The sequence below is a fragment of the Dreissena polymorpha genome, chromosome 3 (assembly GCF_020536995.1).
Source record: "Dreissena polymorpha isolate Duluth1 chromosome 3, UMN_Dpol_1.0, whole genome shotgun sequence".
NCBI lineage: Eukaryota > Metazoa > Mollusca > Bivalvia > Myida > Dreissenidae > Dreissena > Dreissena polymorpha.
Window position 1 is genome coordinate 128,748,787 of NC_068357.1, and position 25,453 is coordinate 128,774,239.

The 25,453-nt window shown below is 35.6% G+C and overlaps 1 protein-coding gene and 1 non-coding gene across 5 annotated transcripts in view; one reads left to right on the forward strand and one right to left on the reverse strand.

Annotated features, from left to right (window-relative positions):
• The window catches only part of LOC127871409 (ATP-dependent DNA helicase Q1-like), a 33,023-nt gene that overhangs the window by 4,282 nt on the left and 3,288 nt on the right, over positions 1-25,453 (forward strand). For 2 of the 4 annotated variants that reach the window (XM_052414312.1, XM_052414310.1), the window contains exons 2-12: positions 7,787-7,957; positions 8,285-8,464; positions 8,797-9,102; positions 12,851-13,017; positions 13,864-13,945; positions 17,591-17,739; positions 17,956-18,073; positions 19,874-20,012; positions 20,422-20,510; positions 23,345-23,490; positions 25,162-25,285. In XM_052414312.1, the coding sequence (XP_052270272.1) occupies positions 7,787-7,957; positions 8,285-8,464; positions 8,797-9,102; positions 12,851-13,017; positions 13,864-13,945; positions 17,591-17,739; positions 17,956-18,073; positions 19,874-20,012; positions 20,422-20,510; positions 23,345-23,490; positions 25,162-25,285 (1,671 nt within the window). Of the gene's footprint in view, positions 1-822; positions 942-1,313; positions 1,337-7,786; positions 7,958-8,284; positions 8,465-8,796; positions 9,103-12,850; positions 13,018-13,863; positions 13,946-17,590; positions 17,740-17,955; positions 18,074-19,873; positions 20,013-20,421; positions 20,511-23,344; positions 23,491-25,161; positions 25,286-25,453 lie in introns of those variants that run through there. The other 2 variants (XM_052414311.1, XM_052414313.1) reach the window with 2 other exon arrangements.
• Trnae-cuc (transfer RNA glutamic acid (anticodon CUC)) lies at positions 531-602 on the reverse strand. The gene has a single exon. It is a non-coding gene; the product is annotated as a tRNA-Glu (tRNA).

The following is a 25,453-nucleotide window of genomic DNA, read 5'->3' on the forward strand; positions in this document are numbered from 1 at the left end:
ATAATATTAGATCTAAAAGCTTGGCAGATATAAAACGCTTCATCAAGCAAAAAATAAGATTTAATTGTTTGAATGCATTATTTTTGTATTGAAACAATTAAAATGTTTTGTACACAATAAAGTCCAAAGTTTATTATAACGAAAACTTAACTTTTTTGAAAAAAAAAATTTCACTATCAAATATATATATATATATATAATAGTGAATTTTTTTTCATAAAAGTTAATGTTTCGTTATAATATGATAGTTTATCATTCAAAATGATGTTTTCACTAATTAATATCAAATACACACGCTAACCACCTGTGCGTCTCTGGTAACAGTTAATTTTAGTTTCAAAACAATTAATCGCATGCATAAGTCATAATTATGTAATTCATACAGAAAAAAAAATCAACAAAAAATAAACAGAACTCTTCCTAAACGAGGAAACGTTTATTTTAATCGCATGCCTAAATCATAATAATTGTGAATCGTACAGAAAAATAAAAATGAACACATCACACATATAATGAACGAAAAAGAGAACTTCCCAAGCGGGGAATCGAACCCCGGCCGCCGCCGTGAGAGGGCGGAATCCTAACCACTAGACCACTTGGGATATACAGTAATATGGAAAGAAAATTGTAGGTAATTATTCCTAGTACTTGTAGATTTATTCGATTAACTAGCTTAAAATTTGATATTATGTACATTTAATTGCATTTGTGGCAGGAATTATGTAGATTATATAGATCTATAGTATGCGAACATTTTTCCAATATGTTTGTTTAGACTGTCCGCCACCGTAATAAATTTGATAATCATTGAAGCCGGTTAAAAATAAATCAAATCCATTAGGCAGACCTAAACAGAATGGCAGCCCCTGTGTAATTTGAAAACTGCTGGGAGGAACAAAATTCATATTCTTGTTTTTTTTGCGCAGATATTTAAATGGAAGGTTTGTATACAAATAGGTCTTGCAATAACTAGCCCATAGTTTGATTTTATATTTATAATTAATTTTCAATTTGTTATATATTTTCGCGATAGTTTTACTTTCGATTTTGACATTTTTATTTAAAATTTTAGAATGATTAAAAATATTTCGCCAGGTAATGTGTAGTATTTACATAAAACATATGATGGATGTGAAAATAGTCTGATTTTTTCTTATACCATTTATTTGCATGTGATGACCAATGAGTCATTCTTGGAATGAAACTGGGTTTCCATTTTCACTTTCTATTTAATTTTTAAATTGATTCCTGAATGATTTGCATGAAGGCTTGATCATGACCTTCCAGCAATACAAACTGTTTGACTGATTATAACATATTGCCTTTATTTTGGGATGTAATGAATTTTCTCTTTACCCATATGATGCATGATATTGAATTTTAAATTGCAAATTCAATCTGCTCTTTCATTCCACCACAGCTCCCCCCCCCCCCACCAGCTGCTACCCTCCTCCCAAAACCTTCTAAAATTGTCCATTTTTGTTTTAAATCACAGGCTTTCTGCATTTGCTAATACATCCACCACAGCTTCTCCCCCCCCCCCTTCCCCCAAGCTTCTACTTTTCTAATTTTGGAAGTTTGTATCGACAAAATGGACCAAATGTTATTTTTGTATCAACAAATATTGACACATCAGGACAAAATCATATAAATTATAGTTATATTTATATACTTTGTAAGATGTTTGTGAAATAAACTAGAGATATTAAATTGTTATTAAATTGGAATTGGGATTATTATCAGAGCTCCAGATAACTTTTCTGAGTAATTGGGTAAATACCCACTACTTTTGAGTTCAATTGGGTATTTTCATTTGCAATTGGGTACAAAAAAGTCGGTATATATACCCACTACTTAAATTGACAATTGGGCATTTTTGTATTAAAATTGGTTAGGCCACGACTTTTATATTTCTTGGTTTACAAAACCGCCGACCCTAATTTTTGGAAAATGGGAAAAAAATATAATCGGAAAATCGTCTTTTTTTAAATATTTTATTCCCGACCGCACTTCAAAATGAGCGAAATGAGAAAAAAAACGATCCGGTTTGAGTACGGTTGCGAATAAAATCAAGTAAGTACAATCAACGATTGGTTCACATATATTGCAAAGATCGGGATATTTTTCAATGTGACACATTATGTACCAGTCCTTTTATGGGCACTTCTCAAAATTTATTTCGGGTAAAAATTACAGACAATAAGAAAATCAGCGTCAGTCAAATGTCGACCCCATCAAAATTTATTTCCGTGTCTGTGACGCAACTATATTGTTTAACATGTTAATTATATTAAACAAACCCGATAGTATTTGATAATAAGTATAAATAATCCAATAAAACACTGCCATTATTTACGATATATGTGTTTAGGAATTTTGTAAACACGTCCGCCATAGTTTATAGGAACTGTACAGAAAGTTTGGAAATCGGAACAAATCGGTATATCTCGGAAAATCATTGATAAATGTATTTGTCGTTTCAATGCTTAGGGCCGAGTAATTTCGGCAAATCGGAACTCAACTTGTGTAAAACACTAGCTCAATTAACCTTTAAACTCCGCCTCCGTTCTCTGCAAAAGATTCGAAGGCGGAGCTATGCACGTGCTTTTATTAAATTGGAGGATTGCAATTGACCAGTCGCCAAATTATCGATCGCTCCGCCCACATAGTCACGTGGTCTAGTGATTAGAAAACTCCGACAAGCAGATCGCAATTATAGCGGATTACGTGAGGGAAATTCTATATTTGTAATGATGTATTATGCTCTTTTCTATAATATAAATTATTAAAGCCGCACACTAAACTAAACTGCTTTGTAAAACGTTAATACAATCATAAAAACTTTAGAGAGAAATGGCGTTATCAAATTAAATGAGTTAACGGCAGACTGACTATCAGAAACGTTTCTTATACATATTATATAGGGAGTTGATGAAAAATCCGTTGTAAAAATGAGCATTAATTTCATATTGATTTTTAACTTGCATTCAACCGTCTGACAGTGAACCCGGTGGCTATTCATATATAATTTAGAAAATATTTTTATTAAATGCAAATGACATATCCATATCATGATGGGTTTTTGTTAATTAAATTTTTTTAGATCTTTGTTTTATTGTGTTATTTTTAAAAAGACACCGATTTTTTTTATTTAGATATAAATTAAATTTTGATTGTAACCATAATTTAATACAGGCCTAATTTCGTGGTTTCATTAACATATAGTCTAATATGCATTTTATTTCATTTATGTTTAATGCGAACCTGTTACATTTCACTATCAAAAAATGAAGTGTTGGTATAACGGTGCTGTTCACGAACATTCGAACTGAATACATTTAGCATATTATGCATTTGCTTATTTATAACAAGATGGCCCTTATATGTTAATTGCAATTTTCACATTTCTCCCCGTATCAATATATGTTGTATTAGAAATGTTGTTGTTGTATTATAAGCCGTACATTTTACACTTGAAGTCGCTTTAAGCTGGCTAAGCCGCGTTGAAATCACCTTTTTGTTGTTTCTACTTTAGTTAAAACAATATTTAAGTAAACAATTTATGATGATTGTCCTTGTTTATGCTCCACAGAAAATAAATATATAATTGGAAATCATTTAAGTAATTAAATAGTTTTCTTTTCTTGTGTACTATACCTAACAATGCCTTAATGTTCCTTCATTCCGAGATCCACGCAACATACTGTTATTTATTAATCATCGACAATTACGCTGTGATTAATAAGCACGTGTGGCAATTATTATGTTGCCCAAACTGCTTAATAATATTGTGCATCAGACGGTATAACACGTTTTATAGAACACACACCTGGTGTGGTCAAACTATTTACTGTGTTTGTTTTCTCATTACTCGTTCGTATGTTCAAGAAATAAAGATAAAATAATAACCTTTTATAAAGTATGTATAGCACCTACAATTTTGAATAATGATCGAACAGTAATGATCATGCATTTGATATAAAATCTGTGTAAACTCTTAAAAATTACGTCCATTCCATATGTAAAACACGCTTTGTTTGTCGGACATAATTGCGGCCAGATAAGCGTTGCTGAGGGTTGTGTGAAAAATCGATATCTGATTGGCTGATCGACAAAATGTGGGCGGAGTTGGCGACTGGTCAATTGAGAAACAAACACACGATTGGTTCGGCATGTTGATTGCTAGACAAAGGAAGCCAATTTTTTCGGCGCGAAATTTGTCGCTTTATTGCTTCCGACAGAAAGCGGCTTTCCTTTGATGACGTCAAACTGTCAATTCACACAGACTGCACATTTTCGGAAAACTTTAACTGACTCCTTGTTTACAATTCCAGTAAAAAAAACACTTCCTAACATTAAACTTTGGATTAAATTATCAAAATAAAGCAAAAGCGAAGTTGACAAATATGATTAAATTAATTCGCGTCAGTTCAAATAAGACGTTTTGCGTTGTAAATCAACGAGTTTTCATGACAACAACAACTTTGACAAACATTACCGCGACGACGCATGGATCGATCTACCTCGATTTTTTTTTTCATGTACGATCTCATAAGTCGAGTAAGAGCAAACACATACCGGGTAATTTGTGTATGAGTAGTTTATCTTATATAAGATTTATGCAACGGGCATCGCATTGCGTAATGGTGCGCATCCAATTATGGAAATGAAGCGCAGTTTTTCGTTTTAATGGGAGAAGAACGCATGTCATGTAATGGAGTGTTTAAAATTGCCTGATGTTACATAAGGTGCTGTTAGGACTCATTTCATTTGAAGATATAGATGTGTTTCATTGCATAATTTGATTTTTTGTCTCTGTGTTAAGGTTATAAAAGATATGTTGTCTTTGTTCTGATGTTATTAGCATTAACTTTTTTTTCTGTTTTTTTTTTTTTTTTTTTTCGACCGCCCGATGGACCATTTTCAAAATAATTTTTGTAAACCAATAAAAAAAAAAGTCGTGGCCTTATGTTCATTGTCTTAAATTCTCAAATGCTTACCTGAATGAGCTGGTTGAAGTTAATGATCCGTATGAAAAGCATCACAAATGTTTTCTGTTCATGCTCTACATGTTTATTTAACAATAAACACCGGAACTGTTTACGTCAAAATTAAAAGGATTGGTTCACGTAGGCAATAGATGTGCATGCTATTTTTAAATGTTTACTTTCATTATTTATTACTATTCAAATTTAAGGTTCAGAGTACGGCATATGTCAGCTTTTCTATATAAAAGTCTTTCTGGACCTGATCCTAAAAGTTTCACTGTTAAGTATTTCCTAAACTTGTATTTCTTAAATTAAATTATAACCCGTACATTCCTTAAAGAAATATAAAAGTTTGATGCAAAGGTAGAACTGAAAGGTGCACTTTTACAACTATGAAATCGGCCTTAAATATTTCGTGTATTTGCATATTATTGCTGCAGAGACAAAAATTATTAAAATCAAGTATGAAGTATTCGTATAAAACTTAACTTTATAAAAGCTTTTACCAAACTCGAAACTTTGTCTAAATTAACTTGTTTTATATTCTTCTTTTCTGATCAAGCCGACGCACAAGTCTTGCTCGTAACTATTGATAACAAAGGGCTGTATTTATTGACCTAGCATGGCTGAATTAACCTCTGACTTATGCAAATAATGGTTATCACAAAATACGGTCAAACCAGGGAGGTTATTTTACATTTATAATCCCGTAATCGTTTGGTAACTGGTTACCGTTGGGAATTTCCTACACAGTAATGCGCTGGACCGTGATACTCCGCCCAGCATGGTCAATAAATACTCACAATATGCTTGATAATTTTTATTTAAAAAAAAGTATTTTTGTATTAAAATTAGTTATGTTCATTGTCTTAAATTCTCAAATGCTTACCTGAATGAGCTGGTTGAAGTTCCACTCTTAATTGATTAGTTTCAGAGACTTTGTGTACATGTAGTTATGTAGATGTATCCATAATATACAGTCATGATTTAAAAAAAGTTCGACGATTTGTTCTACCAGTTATCTTACAATGTAAGCACTGTCAGCGCTTGCCTCTGACACAATATTGTCAAGAATTAGTTTCACTATATTTTCCGCTTCTGATTTTGTGTTGCTCAGGGTTGAATAACTTTAAATAGAGTTTGTTTGTGTCTGGGATACGATGTTTCCCTTTTTACAGCCTCGAGGTTTCGACATTTTCACAACAATAACACATAGTTACATAGACAGTTTCTTCCCATCCGTACATATTTTTGTGCCGAAGGTTATACTAAAATAGCTTGGGCGAAGCAGAGAAAATCCGGGTATTTCGGACCCAGGTATTTCTGGGACAGATTTACTCGTTACGCAGAAGGAAAATACCATATGCGTAATCGGCAATTTCAATTGGGTTTTGATGCATGGTTTTATTTTTCTATGTGTAATCGGCAATTTTACATTGGGTATTTACGCAAATATGTACCTTATCTGTAGCTCTAATTATCCGCATGCTTTTAAAAAATGGTGGTTATCTCAGCCGTCCGTCCGTCTGTCCAACCTGCCAAATGATAATTTTTTTTTAAATAAATCAAAGCAGCGCTGTAGGGGGCATTGTGTTTCTGACAAACACATCTCTTGTTTTATGTTATTTTACATTAACTTCTTAATTTCTACACCGATTTACTTCCAATTGATACTGAACATCTCTTATGACAATATGGTCAATCTCAACTATGCATGGCCCCATTACCAACCCTGGGGTGCCCCCTGGGTCAAACATGCGGCGTGGGGATACGCCTCGGCTTCTGCCGCGCCATTTCTAGTTTTATTTTTTATTTTGGTTTTGGATCGTGTACATTTGATTTTGGAATGGGTCCGTTTTACGCCCTTTATTAAATTGCAGAAAAAACCCTGACAAACATCAAACGTGCAACAAAATTGTTAGAAGCAGGCTATATCTAAAACACATTACAAACATGCATAAATCAGTTTTAAAGTCATTCAAATTGTAATTACAAATCTCATGCTATTAAAATTAAACTAAGTTAAAATGATTTACTTAAATAAATATCCCACAAAATCCAGATCTGTTAGGAGAATCAGCTTTTCAACTATTCAACAGGCTGTTTTCACTCTACAGTCTACGCCATCTTCAAGCACCAGTTGTCAGGAAAGCCACCCCTTCAGTTTTTTGCCAATGAGCACTGCCAGCATTGTTTAAAACTATTTCCGGATCATCTTCAAGCTAGTGTAACAGGTGTTAGGGTGTTTGTGTGTGTTTGGGGGGGGGGGGGGGGGGGGCAGCAGCTACTGCAGTAAGCCTGTGTTTTAAAAGATTTCTCAGAATATCAACATCAAAACAAATACTAAATGACTGAATATTACATGGTTTGTCTACGGTTAATCATTTTCACACTTCACAAAGCACAAGGACGTAGATGGATTGCTCAATCAATAAATGGTTGTGTTATGCATTTAAAAGAAATTTGTCTTCAAATTAACAATATCTTACCATTTACATGTATTTATTGTAAAAGTTTTTGCAATGTCAGCTTTTGATTTTTGGCATATTGTATTTAAAAGCCTAAACAGGCATACCATTCAAGACAAATGTAAAGATGATATGACATTGTTAAAAGATGGTGGATGATTTAACAATATCAAAGTCCATAAAAAACATCAGTAAAATTTCAATAAAGCTCTCTTTCAACAATTAATATTAAAAGAATTATATATTATTATTTTGTAAAATAACTACCTTCATTCAAATAGCTGTTTTTTTATTTGGTGCTTTTACATTTTTAGGTGTGTTTTTTTTCAGCATATCAGAATGAGCTAAAAGACGTGAAAGATGAGTTGGCAGAAGTCGAGGAACAGCTTAGTAAATTGTTGGACAGACAGAGTAACTTGTTGAAAAAGCAAACCCAACTGGAAGGTCTGTTGAAAAATGCGTCAAATCAGGCTGACACAAACAAGAAATGGGATGGAACAGGTAAAGCATTATGATTATAAAACTTTGATTGTTTGAAAGTATTTGTTAATTTGACAAGCAAATAAATTCTCCCTATTATTGTAAATATTTTTGTTAAGTAACTGCAGCTAATCTCTTCAAATTCCAATTTAATTTCTGGGATTTATTGAAAAGGTTAACAGTTTCCTTGAATCATGCTTAATAGTTCAGTGATAATGTTATGATAACAACAATATTGTTATTGTTCATCCTGAAAATATCTTAAATAACTTTAAACTAGTCCTGTTTCTAACTTGATGAAAGACACTTATTTCAGTGAAACTTTAAAATAATTATTGTTCACTGCAGCTTTTCCATGGTCGAGCAAGCTTACGGACACCTTGCAATCGGTGTTCAGGATGTCCAAGTTAAGGCCCATGCAGTTACAAACGATGAATCTCACACTGTCTGGGAAGGATTGCATTCTCATCATGCCAACTGGAGGGGGCAAGAGTCTCTGCTTTCAGCTGCCTGCCCTGTTATCAGATGGTTAGTGGGATGTTTTACTATCATTACCAGCTGAAGTTTGGATGGATTGATTGTAAGTTATGATATGCAAACAATGTACATGTATTTGATAATAATACATGTAGATGTAGTAATAAACAATCCATAATAAACGCGGTGTAGTGACTTTTTTAAATTGAGAGGCAAATGTATAACAAAAAATTAGGGCCGTGGCTTTTGCTCATGCAGTAGTTAATTGACCAAGAATGGTTTAAATGTTTTAAAACAGTCAGGCTTACTACAATACAAACAATTCTCATTTATGCTACACCACTTTGTTTTGATGCTTATTTAAGCACCTAGATGTGTTTCAGGTGTGACGCTGGTTGTGTCCCCTTTGGTGTCTTTGATGGAGGACCAAGTCATCTCGCTGAAATCGTACGGAGTTAATGCAGCCATGCTGAACGCATCTACTAACAAGGACACTATAAAACAGGTCCAGGAGGCCATGGTTGACAAGAACGCCGACATGAAACTGCTCTATGTCACTCCAGAGAAGCTGGCCAAGAGCAAACGGTTCATGGCCCGCTTGGAGAAGATGTACAAAGTTGGGATGTTTGTGCGGCTTGTAATTGATGAGGTGCATTGCTGTTCTCAGTGGGGTCATGACTTCAGACCAGGTAGGATAGTTTGAAATGAGTTTGCAACTTCCATAGGCTTCTTAGTTATTCTATGATTTGTGGCCTAATTCTAGCTTGAACATTCTTTGAATAGTTTAAGCACATTAAGCACTCAAATGTTGGCATATTTGTAATGCTATGCTTAAGATTAACATGCAATATATCCATATCACTGTTTCTTTTACAAGTACTGCATTTAACTAAATACATGTACATGTGTTTTGGGTTATTGAGGTCACTGACTAAGGTCCATGACTCTTACCAGAAGAATTATGCAAAATTATGTCCCTTTGTGTACTCTGAGTATTTATGCTCCCAAAAAAAATGGGGGGGAGCATATAGTTGCTGCTTCCTCTGTCCGTGTGTGTGTCCGTCCGTGCACAATTTTTGTCAGGGCTATTTCCCAGCAATTAATGACCGGAATTCAATTAAACTTTGTGGGAAGCTTCACTACCAAGAGGACATGTGCATATTATCAGCCCGTTCTCGTCGGATGATTTTTAGCTCATCTATTTTTTGAAAAAAAATTATGAGCTATTGTCATCACCTTGGCGTCGGCGTGCGGTTAAGTTTTGCGTTTCGGTCCACTTTTCTCAGAAAGTATCAATGCTATTGCATTCAAACTTGGTACACTTACTAACTATCATGAGGGGACTGGGCAGGCAAAGTAAGATAACTCTGGCGTGCATTTTGACTGAATTGTGTGCCCTTTTTATACTTAGAAAATTTAAAATTTTGGTTAAGTTTTGCGTTTAGGTCCACTTTTTTCAGAAAGTATCAATGCTATTGCATTCAAACTTGGTACACTTACTTACTATCATGAGGGGACTCGGCAGGAAAAATTTGATAACTCTGGAGTGCATTTTTACAGAATTATGTGCCCTTTTTATACTTGAATTGAAAATTTTGGTTAAGTTTTGTGTTTAGGTCCATTTTATTCCTTAAGTATCAAAGCTATTGCTTTCATACTTGCAACACTTACTAACTATCATAAGGGGACTGTGCAGGCAAAGTAATGTAACTCTGACTGGCATTTTGACAGAATTATGTGCCCTTTTTATACATAGAAAATTGAAAATTTGGTAAAGTTTTGTGTTTAGGTCCACTTTATTTCTACAGTATCAAAGCTATTGCTTTCATACTTGCAACACTTATTAACTATCATAAGGGGACTTTGCAGGCAAAGTTATGTAACTCTGACTGGCATTTGGACAGAATTATAGGCCCTTTATACTTAGAAAATTGAAAATTTGGTTAAGTTTTGTGTTTTGGTCCACTTTACCCCTAAAGTATCATAGATATTGCTTTCATACATGGAACACTCGCAAACTATCATAAGGGTACAGTAAAAGGACAAGTTGCATAACTCTGGATGTCATTTTTACGGAATTATGGCCCTTTTTTAACTTTGAATATATGGTTAAATTTTGTGTTTCGATCCACTTTCAGGGCTCGAAATTAACACTCGCACACTCGCCAAACTGGAGTGAAAAATACCGATTGCGAGTTAAGTTTTAAGCCACTAGAATATTTTTGCGAGTGAAGAAATAGTGAAAAAAAAGAGTTATATTGCTAAATGCGCTTGACGTTGTGAATGCTAAACCACAGGTCAATTAATAAAACGTCCGAATACCCATATGCGGAAGCTTGCACCTTGTATGTAGACTGGTATACTTATAGTACATATATGCGAATGGTATTGGTACAAAGATAATGAAACAGTCGATTATCCACACATGTTCACTATAAAAAACAAAAAACCTTAACATGTCGTCGCAGCGAAAAATAACTAGTTCCTTTTTGCCCACAGATTGAAATAACAATACGAAATATAAAGCAAAGTTAACCGTTGAGTTGAGAGAAAAAAAAGGAAATTAAATGCTTCCACGAAAACAGTGAACAAGTGGGAAAAAGAACTTCATATATAACACCAAAACATGTGGTTGATGTCATATTTTATTTAGTTTTAATAGTACTAAACTAATGTCCAAACTTGCTTTTATTTATGTTTCTAGCAAAATTTGCGAGAATGTTTTTGATTTTGCGAGCTGGTATTTAAGCTGCTCGCAATGTTTTGCTAGTAGAAAGAAAAGTTAAATTCGAGCCCTGCACTTTACTTTTTAAGTATCAAGGCTATTGCATTCAAACTTCAAATACTTTCATGCTATCGTGAGGTTACTGTACCTTGCAAGTTGAATTTTACCTTGACCTTTGAATGACCTTGACTCTCAAGGTCAAATTATTAAATTTTGCTAAAATTGCCATAACTTCTTTATTTATGATTAGTTTTGATTGATACTTTGACAAAACTACTCTTACAAGACATACCACAATAGACTCCACCCAAACCATCCCCCGTGCCCCCCCCCCCCCTCGAATCCCCAACCCCCCTCCCCCCCTTATTTTTTTTTAAGATCATCTCACAAATGACCACCACACCCTCACACTATACCCCCCCCCCCCCCCACCTCCCCCCAATTTATAAATTTATTTACGGTTAAAAAACAAAACTATTTATTTTTATTATTTTATGTTTGAAATACCGTTCAACCATTGCACCCAAGAATCCCCCCCCCACCTCCCCCACCCGAATCCCCCCCCCCCCTAATTTTTTTTTTTTTTTTTAAGATCATCTCACAAATTACCACCACACCCTCACACTTTACCCCCCCCCACCTCACCCTCCCCCTCCAATTTTTTTTTTTTAAACGGTTAAAAAACACAAATATTTATTTTTATTATTTTATGTTTGAAATACCGTCCAACCATCGCATCCAAGAATCCCCCCCCCCCACCCCCCACCCCCCTCCCGAATTTTTTTGTGTGCATTTTTTTTTGCATTTTTGGAAGATAATGTAATAAATGTCCACACCCCCACACTAAACACCCCTCTTCATTCCACCCCTCCCTCCTTTGTGATTGAAAATGAGAGTCCCTTCACCTTTAAAAAGAAAATAGATGAGCGGTCTGCACCCGCAAGGCGGTGCTCTTGTTCAAAGAGTTAAGGCCCTTTGAAATTTTCCATTGTACATATATTGCAATTCTTGTCCGAGCTATTTCTCAGCAACTTATTACGGGAATTCAATGAAACTTTATGGAAGCTTCACTACCAACAGGAGATGTGCATATTATGAGCCGGTTATGGTCGGTTTGATTTTTCACAGAGTTATGGCCCTTTGAAATTTTCTATAAACTGTACATATAGTGCAATTCTTGTCCGGGCTATTTCTCCCCAACTACTGACTGGAATTCAATGAAGCTTTATGGGAATCTTAACTACCTTGAGGAGATGCGCATGTTATTTGTGGGTTCTGGTTGGATGATTTATTTAGAGAATTATGACCCTTCAGAAATTTTTAAGTTGCTAAACCATCCATTGTATTATTTTGTCCAAAGTTATGCCCCTCAAGACGTTTCCTTTTATCTGAATATATAGTGCAATATTGTGACAAAAAAAAACCTTTGGGGAGTATCAGTTTTTGAGGGAATACTTTTTGAGCCAGGTGGGTGAAGGTTATTATGACACACACAAATAGAAATGTAGTATCTGCTCAATAACTTAAGTTTGCATGCACACATGTTTTTGTTATTGTGTGTGTTGGTATCTTACATTAGGATCTATTTTGGGATTGTATTGAGCTAATCGTATCAAGGTCACTTTTGCTTAAAATAGACAAACATTTTCGACCCAATGACTCTTGATATTTTTCCTTACTGATTTCAATTCACTTTATGTGTTGCATTTTAGACTACAAATTCTTGGGTATAATGAAGCGTCAGTTTCCCGGGGTGCCAATTCTTGGTCTCACTGCCACGGCAACCACTACTGTCCTGGAAGATGTGAAGAAGATCCTCAACATTGAGCATTGCCATCTTTTCAGATCCTCATTCAACAGACCAAATCTCTACTATGAGGTATGTCCAAACAGGGATCTATATTTGCCCTTTCTTTCAGCAAAAAAAGGTTCTGTGGTTTATTAACAATGCTGCTTTATTTTTGTTGTTGTTTTATTTTGTTGTTTTGCATGTGAGGCAACTACAAAGTTGTTTTGCATGTGAGGCAAATACAAAGTTGTTTTGTTATGTTATATAAAGAAAATTTAACTAAAAAGTAAAAAACTAAAAAAACTAAGATTTTTTGTTTGTTCGTTTTTTATTTGCTTATCAATTAGTTGGTTTCTTGGCCAATGCTTTCAAATAATAAACAATTTATGTGTGGATATTGATTTGAGTTCATCATCTAAATTAAGGAACCTTTGAAAGAGCATTTTTTGGAGACTTTCTTTGGTGGCTATCTACACACACTGAGTGCTATTTATTGTCCCCTACCGGTGAAACTGGAGGGGACTTATGGTTTGCGCTCCGTCTGTATGTCTGTCAGTCTGTCTGTCTTTCAGTCTGTCTGTCAGTCCGTAACACTTTTCTGGATCCTGCGATAACTTTAAAAATTCTTCATATTTTTTAATGAAACTTTCAACATGGATAGATGGCAATATGGAGATTATGCACGTCATTTCATTTTGTTCATACATCAAGAATTCTGGTTGTTATGGCAACAAATATATATAAAAAATAAAAAAATCTGACAATGGTGGAGTTTCACTGGTAGGGGACATATTGCTTGGCAGTCTCTTGTTGTACCTAAGTTATATTGCTCATCCTTGTACATCTGTACATACATCATTCCATGTTGTGATTTAAAAGTATTTGTTTGAATAGTTAACATTAATAATAAGGTAGTACAATAATTTAACCACACAGGTGAGAGAAAAGCCCAACACTCACAAGGAAGTGATGGACGATATACAGACTCTGATTTCTACAAAGTTTCATCAACAATCAGGTATGTAGAAATCTTATCCTGTTTTGTCATGTGACCTCATAAAGGATAAATTTTCCTATATCTAGTCAATAGTATGTGGCAATGTTTATCAGGCTACGCCCCTTTTAGCACCAGAGTTATAATTTAAAATGCATTTAGTGTTTTTCCCAGGAGGGCAAAAGGGCATGGCGCATTACTTTCAAAAAGGGCATTTAAGCGCGCAGTTTAGGCAAAAAAGGGCAGAAACGTTCCCTGAATACCTGAATTACGGGGAAACATGTAATCGCATCAGAAGCAGTTGTGGAAAAATAACATATAAACAAGCACATTTAATGGTAATATATGTATTTAACTTACTATGATTTATATTAATATATTTACCTTGCAATGTACATTTAAGTTCCATGCTGTTTCAATAAACTGTTCAGCACGACAAACATAATACAGCAATATATGCATATGAATCTGATTATACACAGATCCACTAACATATAAATGAAACCATGTTTGTCTTATCCCTTTGTCTAACAATAATCTCGACATATGTTTAAAATAACATTGCGAGTAAATTGATCGCTAACAATATGCAAACACTCGTTTCTGTGACATACATCCAACAATAGATTACAGGGGTGGCGAAATCAAATGTCCGAGTTGCCCGAGTCGTACATTTGCTTGCCTGGGCAACTGATTTTTTTCAATTAAGTTGTCCGTGGACAACAAGTTTTTTAAAAGTCGCGTCCAGGTATACAAAATTACATTGTATTAAAGCCGTAATTAAGTTTTACAAAACCGGATGTTGACACGCGATTACATTGTCAGTGCTATTTGCGGAGCAATCAAGCTAAAATACGGGCACTCTCCTGCGCAGTGATCTCCCTTATTCTATAAGAGACCGGGAGCATGCCGCATTTTCAACATTCGGCCCGACTGTTAGACAGTGTACAGATTGGTTTCTTTATTTTTACAATCAGACGGAAAGTATCAATCTAAGATAATAAAACCCGGTCTACCTTGTTATTTAAGACGACTTTAATGGTAAAGATGAAACTTTTTTTTTTTAATCTTCAACAACGGAGCAGAAACCCGAAGCTTTGAGCAGCCCACCTCCCAAAAAACTAAGAAAGATTATGATAAAAAATATGATCTAAGTAAACGCACCAGAACTTTTCAAGAAACTTGGCTAACAGATTTTCAATGGTTACAAGTTTTTATAATCAAATTGCTACCAGAAGCCGAGCCTCAGTCTGAAGAGGTCCACATATTGGACTAGTTTAATTTGTTAAGATTACAATGTACTTATGTTTAGCACATGTTTTAATAACACTAGCTTCGCAAGATTTAAAGTTTAAGAAAGTCTTTATATTGTTTATAATATACTGCTATAATGAATGTACCATTGAAATACAATTATAAACAAAACAAGCAAATCATACTCATTTTGATATATTCCACACTTTTAACATTAATCAATAAATGCGTTTATAATTTATATAAACATTAACGGACAAGTGTAGTTAAGCAACGGACAAGTTAAATTTCCTAAATGGTTGTCCGTGGACAAGTATAGTTTTTTGAGATTTCGCCACCCCTGGATTACAAATTAATAAATAATATTGTTGCTATCTAAAACATTTTTATGCATCGTTGATTATCACAGACATTTTATTAATTCCTTCTTAATGTATAATCTCCATCGTTAATTCGATCGTTTACAACGTTATTTGCCATTTTTGCCGAGTCACAATTTAATTCTGTATAGTCCGCCATGTTGATAAAATGTCAAATGATGTAAGCGACAGGTGCGCATAGCAACGTTAAATCATATACGCGATTCGCATTTTGTTAAATTAGTATACGTCTCAGTAATTATTTCAATAATTAGATCTAATTATCTTAAAGACGAAAACGATAAGGAATAAATTTGTTTGTGATTTTAAATGTAATAATGTGTAAAAATATATGTTTTGATATAACTGAATAATGCATGCAATGCACAATTGCCACGAGAATAACATTGAGTTTTTCATCAAAAGTCTCCGAAGTAATGATTTTATCGTAAAGGAGTACACATTGCCGAGCGAAAAGTGCGCTTGGTATAACATAGCCTCCGGCATTATCGATTGATACTGACACGGGGTTTTCATGCATGACTAATTCACAGCTTTGAAGCAGTCAGTAAGACCTACCTATAAATCGAGCACTGTTATTGAATAAATCTGCTCAATTAATATAGTCAATTAGACGTTACGTCTCTCGAGTAAATAAAGCACACTCGGAGCGTCACAGACAATCAAGGAAGCTGATTTTGCGGACCAAGTTAGATCGTAAGGCAATAAAGATGTTATCGATAAGGGCGCGTGGCAAAATTTGCCTTTGAAAAAAAGGGCGCGTGGCAAAATTTGCCTTTGAAAAGGGCAGCGTGGCGATCCGGGAGGGCGGCGTGGCTTTTCGCCACGCTAAAATGGCCTCGGAAAAACACTTGCATTTATTACAAAGGTGTTAATAACATTTTTATCCATTCTATTTTTAAAAAAATGTGATAGTGTCTGTTTGTTATAGATAGACTTTCTTAGGTGCACCAACAAAGAACCTTTTTTTATGCCCCCAGTAGGGTGGCATATAGAAGTTGAACTGTCTCTCAGTCCTTGGCTGTCAGTCCGTGTGTCCGTCCGAAAACTTTAACATTGGTAATAACTTTTGCAATATTGAAGATAGCAACTTGATATTTGGCATGCATATGGATCTCATGGAGCTGCACATGTTGAGTGGTGAAAGGTCAAGGTCATCCTTTAAGGTCAAAGGTCAAATATATGGCTTCAAAGCGGCGCAGAAGGGGGCATTGTGTTTCTGACAAACACATCTCTTGTTTTCAATGATGTAACCCTTTACATAAATAATCTTTGAATATAATCTTACATGGACTGTTTCAATACTCTGTGAAAATTCAGTATGTTTTCAGTATCACCATGTCAGTGTATTTTGAATATATATCATCTGTACACTTGTAAGTAATTTAGTCAAACATTCCTTATATATAACGTGAACCAACATAATTTATTAAAATATATGTGTTGTGGCACTGGGTTTTAGTTCATGCCATTTGAGCGAAAAAAAGAAACAGATGTAAATGCACGTGAAGTATTGTAAAATATTCATTGAGCTGTCGTTCACAATAATATTTTTATAAGCACGGAAAAAAAATCAGTTGTGACAAGAGTACAATTATTTTATATTTATGCTGAAAGTACCTCGTTTGATATGAATGGTTGTGCCAATGACATTGCATAATTCCTGTATAGGACTGCCGTCAATAAACATTTCTGTCTCTTTATACACCCACCACCCAACAAATCAGCATGTCTGCCTTTCCATCTGTGTGTGTGTAGGCACGAACTTCTCTGACTAAATTCTGGTACTTGTACACTTTTCAACAACAACAATATTCAAATGTGCATGAAGTGCTCCCTATGATATGGAGTTAAGCATGTGCTGTTTTAACCATGTGCTAAAACCTGCTTAATAAAAAAAATCTGAAATATTCTATGTCACGATTTTTACAATTTACAAAATATGACATGCAACATTGAGAAGCATTAGTACATAAAGTTGCACTAAAGTTGAATTTTTAATTCCCAATGTAATAACACCGGCTTAACAATTCAGGCATCATCTACACGTTCTCGAAAAAGGACTCTGAAGAGGTTACCGCAGAGCTGCAAGGTCGCGGGGTTAAGGTTGCCTTTTACCATGCAGACATGAGTGCAGGGGAGAGAAGTCGCGTGCACAGGGCCTGGCTGGAAAACTCTATTAACGTAAGAGGATGAGTGGCTTTTATATCGATTACAATTTCATATTAGTCCGAAGGCATCAGTGACTTCACAGAAAGGTACCAGTTATTAATAAATCAATAGTAAAAGACAAACACATGTGTTCATGCATATAGTAGTCAATTAAGGCTGAAAAAAAAGGTTTTACTTTAAACTGAATACAATCCGCTTGTAGCTATAATCTGCTTACCTCTGCTTAAGGTTGTCGTGGCAACTGTTGCGTTTGGTATGGGCATTGACAAGCCAGATGTGCGCTTTGTGATCCACCATTCTCTCAGCAAGTCTATGGAGAACCTGTACCAGGAGAGTGGAAGAGCTGGTGAGAATAAAAGAAATGTTATTGTATTGGAAAACTTTACTTTATAAAATGTTGTCAATTGTTAAAAAAGTTGCGCTGTAAAGATGGGCCCACCAGCTAAGTTGGTTGAGTGCTTGTATATTAGGTTTCTTGAGATCTAATTTTGGCCCAGAAACATTCTGCAAAATCATAATTATTTGTGTGACTTAAAATTTTCATTGATTTTGATATCCGATAGTAGACAATACATGATTTTACAATTGTGATGGACAATTATTATCCCCTATGCTTATTCCATTAAAGCGAAAAATTACCTTAGGAATAAAAGTCATTAGTATCCAACGTAAAGTACACACACATTCTGTGTTGGTTTTACAAAAGAGATACTACACTACGTAGGTAATACCTTTAAATGGTTTAATGAATGTGCGTAAAGTTTCGTCCCAGATAAGTCTGTACAGTCCGCACAGGCTAATCAGGGACACCACTTTCTGCTTTTATGATATTTTTCGTTTAAAGAAAGTCTCTTCTTAGCAACATTCAGTTTTAGAAAGTGTTGTCCCTGATTAGCCTTTACTGGAACGACACTTTACGCACATGCATTAAGCCCTTTTTACACAGAGCTTGGCTCATATGTTAAAAAGTTCTAATTAACCAACAAACAAAATAAATCAGAGACCTTAAATTAACATAAAAGAAATATATATTGCAGGTTGAGTACTCACAGTTTATGGATACTAGATCAGATTTTTTAAGTACTGGACGTATAAAACAAACTCCGTAAAAGGAGTTCTGTTTCAATAATTGTGTGACCATTTTTATCATTATAAAGCAGGCAAAATGTGCATGGTGTGCATTCTGTTCTCAGAATAACTCTGTTAGCATTGAAGGGATTCAAATGAAAATTGATTGTTTGTAAGAGGGCTTTGAGAGGATGTGCAGAGCACTTGGGCCATAACTCTCACTTCATGATTTATAGAGTTATTACACTACAATGTTCCTGTGAAGTAAATAACGACTTTGATAATGGACATTGAGGCAAACTGCAGAATACACAAACCTTTTTTTTCTTATCAGTATTTTTGTAGTTATTGCCCTTCAATTAATTTTTGTGTACAGTCCTTTTCTTTGTTTTGTGCCCAGCTAAACTCAGGAAGTATTGTTTATGTTTGTTTAGTAAAGATTTTCATAGTTTGCAACAGTATTTCAGTCATTTCACGGCTGTCAATTAATCAAATCACACTTTTTCTGGGTTAGATGGTTTGATAGTACTAAGAGCGCATATTTATGCCAGTAAATAACAACTGCCCTTCTTGAAGTAGAGATATGGGTAAAATTTCCATAGAATTTCATGAACAATCCCTAAACAAGTTGTTACGCTAGGCTGTGGATAGAGCCTGCTTATGTTACATGTGTTGTTCAGTGCTCTCTCAACTGGGCTAGCCAGCCCAGGGCCAAGTATCGAAGGGATTCATATGAAGCTGCATATAATGAGTCGTGTTCTGAGAAAACTGGGCATAATGCATGTGCGTAAAGTGTCGTTTCAGATTAGCCTGTGCAGTCCGCACAGGCTAGTCAGGGACGACACTTTCCGCTTTTATGACATTTTTCGTTTAAATGAAGTCTCTTCTTAGCAAAAATCCAATTTAGGCTGAAAGTGTCGTCCCTTTTTAGCTTGTGCAGACTGCACAGGCTAATCTGGGACGACACTTTATGCACATGCATTATGCCCAGTTTTCTCAGAACACGACTCAAATAATAAACAGAGGGTCCAGAGTACAAGGACTGTCAATTTGTCACGGATACATCACGGATTTTCAGGTCGCGATGACAAAAAGTCTCACTGTATCGTGTACTATCGACTTCAAGACGTGTTCCGTCAGAGCGCCATGGTGATGACTGAGCAGACGGGACTCACAAATTTGTATGGCATCGTATCCTACTGCGTTGATGAAAAAAAGTATGTGCAGTTTTATTTGAACTTTCTAGTTAAGCTTGAATTTCATTGTTACTAGAGATCATTTGCCTTGACTAGTCATTGTCACTTGTGTCTGATAAACTTCTATTTTAATGGGGATTGTTCATGTTGTGTTTAACATGAAGGGTCAAAACGTGTGTGTAAAATAATATACCGGTAAACAGATTGTGTGTAATGAAGTTATAATAGATGATTACCTATCTGTTTTTACAATTCAGTCCATGTAGAACAGCAATTCAATAAATAACGATTGAGATCTGTTGATATCAAATCTAATAATTAGATTGGTTCATAAGTGCGTTAGGTTTTAAGTATATGAGTGTCTAAATATGCATTTATTGTTAAATTTAAATGGATATGTATATAAAATTGTGTTGTTTTTTCATTGCAGATGTCGGCGTAGCATGATAGCGAGGTACTTTGGTGAGGTATGGGAGGCAAGCCAGTGCAACAAGATGTGTGATCACTGTAACTCTTCATGTACGTTCCAGTAAAATTCATTCAAGTCTAAGCGTGAAATTATTTTGGTAATAATTCCTGATTGCGGATGTATAGGGCTTACAAATGGCATAGCAAGTCCTTCATGATATAAATACTCAGTTGGATTTATGGCCTTGATAAAACCTGGTTAGAGTATTTGTCCTAATAACATCCACCCCAATGACATTTCAGCCATGGTGGTTGAAACCGAGTCATGTGGTGTCAAAATCTGGGTCTCTTAGTCAAATTTTAAAAAAAAGCTTGTCAACACTCTTGAGGTCAACACATTTACTCAATTATCATAAAACTGTCCAGAACATTTGATGATTTAAAAAATTGTTCTTTTCCATTAAAAAAAAGCTATGGCTGCCAAGGGGCAGGGCAGTTTTTAGCTCACCTGAGCACGTTGTGCTCATGGCGAGCTTTTGTGATCGCTTTTTGTGCGTCGTCTGTCGTGCGTCGTCCTACGTCAACTTTTTGCCTTGTGAACACTCTAGAGGCCACATTTATTGTCTGATCTCCATAAAATTTGGTCAGAACATTTGTCCCATTGATACCTAGACTGAGTTCGAAACTGGGTCATGCTGGGTCAAAAACTAGGTAAAAAAAAAGAAAAACCTTGTGAACACTGTTGAAGTCACATTTGATGCCCAATCTTCATGTAACTTTGTCAAAATGTTTGTCTTAATGATATGTTGGTTGAGTTCAAAAATGGTTCCGATCAGTTGAAAAACATGGCCGCCAGGGGGCGGGGCAGTTTTCCTTATATGGCTATATAGAAACCTTGTGAACACTCTAGAAGTCACAATTTTTGCCCAATCATCATGAAACTTGGTCAAAACATTGGTGTCATTGATATCTCGGACGAGTACGAAAATGGTCCAGATCGGTGAACAAACATGGTCGCCAGGGGGCGGGGCAGTTTTCCTTATATGGCTTTTGTAAAACCTTGTTAACACTCTAGAAGCCACATTTATTGTCCAATCTTCATGAAATTTGGTTGGAAGATTGGTCTCAAAGATATCTTGGATGAGTTCGAAAATGATTACGTTTGCTTGAAAAACATGGCTGCCAAGGGGCGGGGCATTTTTCCTTATATGGCTATAGTAAAACCTTGTGAACACTCTAGAGGCCACATTTATTATCCAATCTTCATGAAATTTGGTCAGAAGATTGGTCTCAATGATATCTTGGATGAGTTCGAAAATGGTTTCGTTTGCTTGAAAAACATGGCTGCCAAGGGGCGGGGAATTTTTCCTCATATGGCTATATATGGCTATAGTAAAATCTTGTTAACACTCTAGATACCACATTGATTGTCCAATCTTCATAAAACTTGGTCAGAAGATTCACCCCAATAATATCTTGGACGAGTTCAAAAATGATGCTGGTTGGTTGAAAAACATGGCTGCCAGGGGGCGGGGCATTTTTCCTTATATGGCTATAGTAAAACCTTGTTAACACTCAAGAGGCCACATTTATTTTCCAATCTTCATGAAACTTGGTCAGAAGATTTGTCCTAATGATATCTTGGATGAGTTCGAAAATGGTTTCGGTTGCTTAAAAAAACTGGCCACCAGGGGGCGGGGCATTTTTCCTAATATGGCTATATATCATGCTTTAGTAAAACCTTGTTAACACTCTAGAGGCCACATTTATTGTCCGATCATCATGAAACTTGGTCAGATGATTTGTCCCAATGATATCTTGGATGAGTATGAAAATGGTTCCGGTTGGTGGAAAAACATGGCCGCCAAGGGGGCGTGGCATTTTTCCTTATAAAGCTATAGTTAAACCTTGTTAACACTGTAGAAGCCATATTTATTGTACGATCATCATGGAACTTTGTCAGAAGATTTGTCCCAATGATATTTTGGACAAGTTCGAAAGTGGTTCCAGTTGCTTAAAAAACATGACCACCCGTGGGCGGGGCATTTTTCCTTCTATGGACTTATGAATCTTCATGAAACTTTGTCAGTATATTTGTTTAAATGATATCTTGGATGTGTATGAAAATGGTTCGGTCTGTTAAAAAACGGGGCTGCCAGGGTGTTCACTAGTCATGAAAGTTGGTAAGAACATATTATTCTAATGACATCTTGGGCTGCACAGAACAGGTCAGTTCCTTTGAATCTCAGGTGAGCGACTTTGGGCCTTTCAGGCCCTCTTGTTCTTATATGACTAGAGTGACACCATGTGTTTGAAAATGGTCTTGGTCAGTTAAATAAGATGGAAGCCAGACAGTTTTCCTTACATGAATATAAGTAAACCATTTTAAACCCCTTGATGTCACTTATTTTTCCAATCAGCCTGAAACTTGCTTAGAAAAAGTGTTGTAATTATATGTTTAGATTAAATAAAAGTCCCAGTCTTTTTGAAAACATGGCCATTAGGGTTTGGGCAGTTTTGTTTATATGGCTATAGTGCAACCCTGTGAAAACCCTAGATACAGGTCACATTTTGTAATCATCATAACAAAACTGGCTCAGAAAATTTGTTGTGGTGCTTTGAAAAACATGTTTGTAAGGGGTTAGGGAAGTTTTCCTTATATGGCTATAGTAAATCTTGTGAACATTTGTGAAAAGCAAAATCTTAACCAATTATTATGAATTTAAAATGGTTCCATTCAATTTAATAAGAGCTGCTGATGGCAGTTTTTCTTGTGCATCTTAATTGAAATATTACCAGCACTAAACAGTTAAGTTCTTTTGGTTCTCAGGTGAGCTTTCGGCTCTCTAAGATTAAGATTATCTCATCATGAACAATTAGGCCTTGGGTCCTCTGTGCACTCTTGTTTATGTTTAAGTTGTAAACTTGCTAGCCTGTTCTTCCAGATGAAAGCGAGAAAAAGGACATCACTGAGTACTGCAGCAGTGTAATGAAGATCCTCGACAATGCTGACTCCTCCGATAGTAAACTGACTGCCATCAAAGTGCTGGACGCCTGGCAGGGGAAAGGGCCCGGGGCTAACAGGGTCAAGGTCAGTGTCTCATGGCAACCTTGAACGTTTTTGTACACTCATTATCTGTATAGAACACTTAACAAGATTTAAGCAATTTACTTTTTACTGGGGATCTCAATGGACGCCATAAGTTATATCCAACTACTTTTTGATTAGCATAAGCCTTAACCCTTTGCATGCTGGGAAATTTGTCGTCTGCTTAAATGTTGTCTGCTGAATTTGTAAAATTAACATTTTCTTCGATTTTTTCCAAAGAATGCTATCAGAATAGCAAACAGTTTGGGTCCTGATGAGTCGCCACATTCTGTTGCGTCTCATCGGAATCCAAACTGTTTGCGAAGGCCTTCAAAATTCGGTTCCAGCACTGAAAGGGTTAAATATAGAGCCATGGTTTCCACATTTAGTTCACTTCCCGAAGTTTGTATCTACTTTTAGAAAAATGCATTTATTACTTATTTATCAATTTATGTTTAACCTTTAATAATTAATAACAATAATGGTACAGATGAATCTATGGTAATGATACTTCAAACATGGATACCTTATATCCTGACCTTGCTTGGGTTTGCATATGTTTCAGTCACCATCACTAATAATCATATGAAAGCTCTTCCCAATCACTAAAGAATTAATAAAAAACAACTAGCCCCAATCTTCTTACCAAAGTTTGTGTTCCCTTCCCTAACGTATAACATTCTGTAACTGAGAGTCTGCTGCCACTATAGTGTAACAAAGCTATTGATTTTGTTGAACATATGAAGCTGTGCTCTGGGTAATAGGGCTTTGTCCATGTGCGTCAAGTGCTGTCCTAGATTAGCCTGTGTAGTGGGCATGGGCTATTCAGTTATGACACTTTTAGCTTTTATGGAATTTTTTGCTTAAAATCAGTAACATCCAAGCAAAAACCAGCTCCCCCAAAAATTTTGGGGGGAGCATATAGTTGCCGCTTCGTCTGTCCATCCATCTGTGTGTCCGTCCGTGCACAATTTTGTCCGGGCTATTTCTCAGCAACTAATGACTGAAATTCAATTAAACTTTATGGGAAGCTTCACTACCAAGAGGAGATGTGCATATTGTCAGTCGGTTCTGGTCGGATGATTTTTCACAGAGTTATGGCCCTTTGAAATTTTCCATTAACTGTACATATAGTGCAATTCTTGTCCGGGCTATTTCTCAGCAACTAATTGACAGGAATTCAATGAAACTTTATGGGAAGCTTCACTACCAAGAGGAGATGTGCATATTTTCAGCCGGTTCTGGTTGGATGATTTATCACAGAGTTATGGCCCTTTGAAATTTTCCATTAACTGTACATATAGTGCAATTCTTGTCCGAGCTATTTCTCAGCAACTAATGACTGGACTTCAATGAAACTATATGGGAAGCATCACTACCAAGACGAGATGTGCATATTATCAGCGGGTTCTGGTCGGATGATTTTTCACAGAGTTATGGCCCTTTGAAATTTTATATAAAAAATTATTGTCCCTCCAACTACTGTGCCCTCGAGACGTTTTCTTTTATCTGAATATATAGTGCAATATTGTGACAAAAAAAAAAACAACTTTGGGGAGCATCACACGTCTCCGATGGTTTCTTGTTTCTCAGCTGTAATTATTATTTTTTGTTTATGTGGAGTCCAGTACCAGTTTACATCATCAAGCCGTGAAATCAAACATCTATTTGCAGGGCACAGACACGGCTGCAGATCGTGGAAAGTTGGAGACCATTCTCGCACACATGCTTATAAAGCAGTACATTCGCGAGGACTTCCATTTCACACCATACGCAACCATCAGTTACTTGGTGCCTGGTGAGTTACTATGTTTGCACACGTTTTTAAGAAATTGACTTACTTATATTAGCTGGTGATTTTGTAAAAAAAAAAGAGTTGCATGTTTGTGTTTAAATTTCAAAAACTTACGTCAGGTATTGTTTAATTGTTCGCAAGTCTGTAAAAATACAGTCTTCACAGATGATT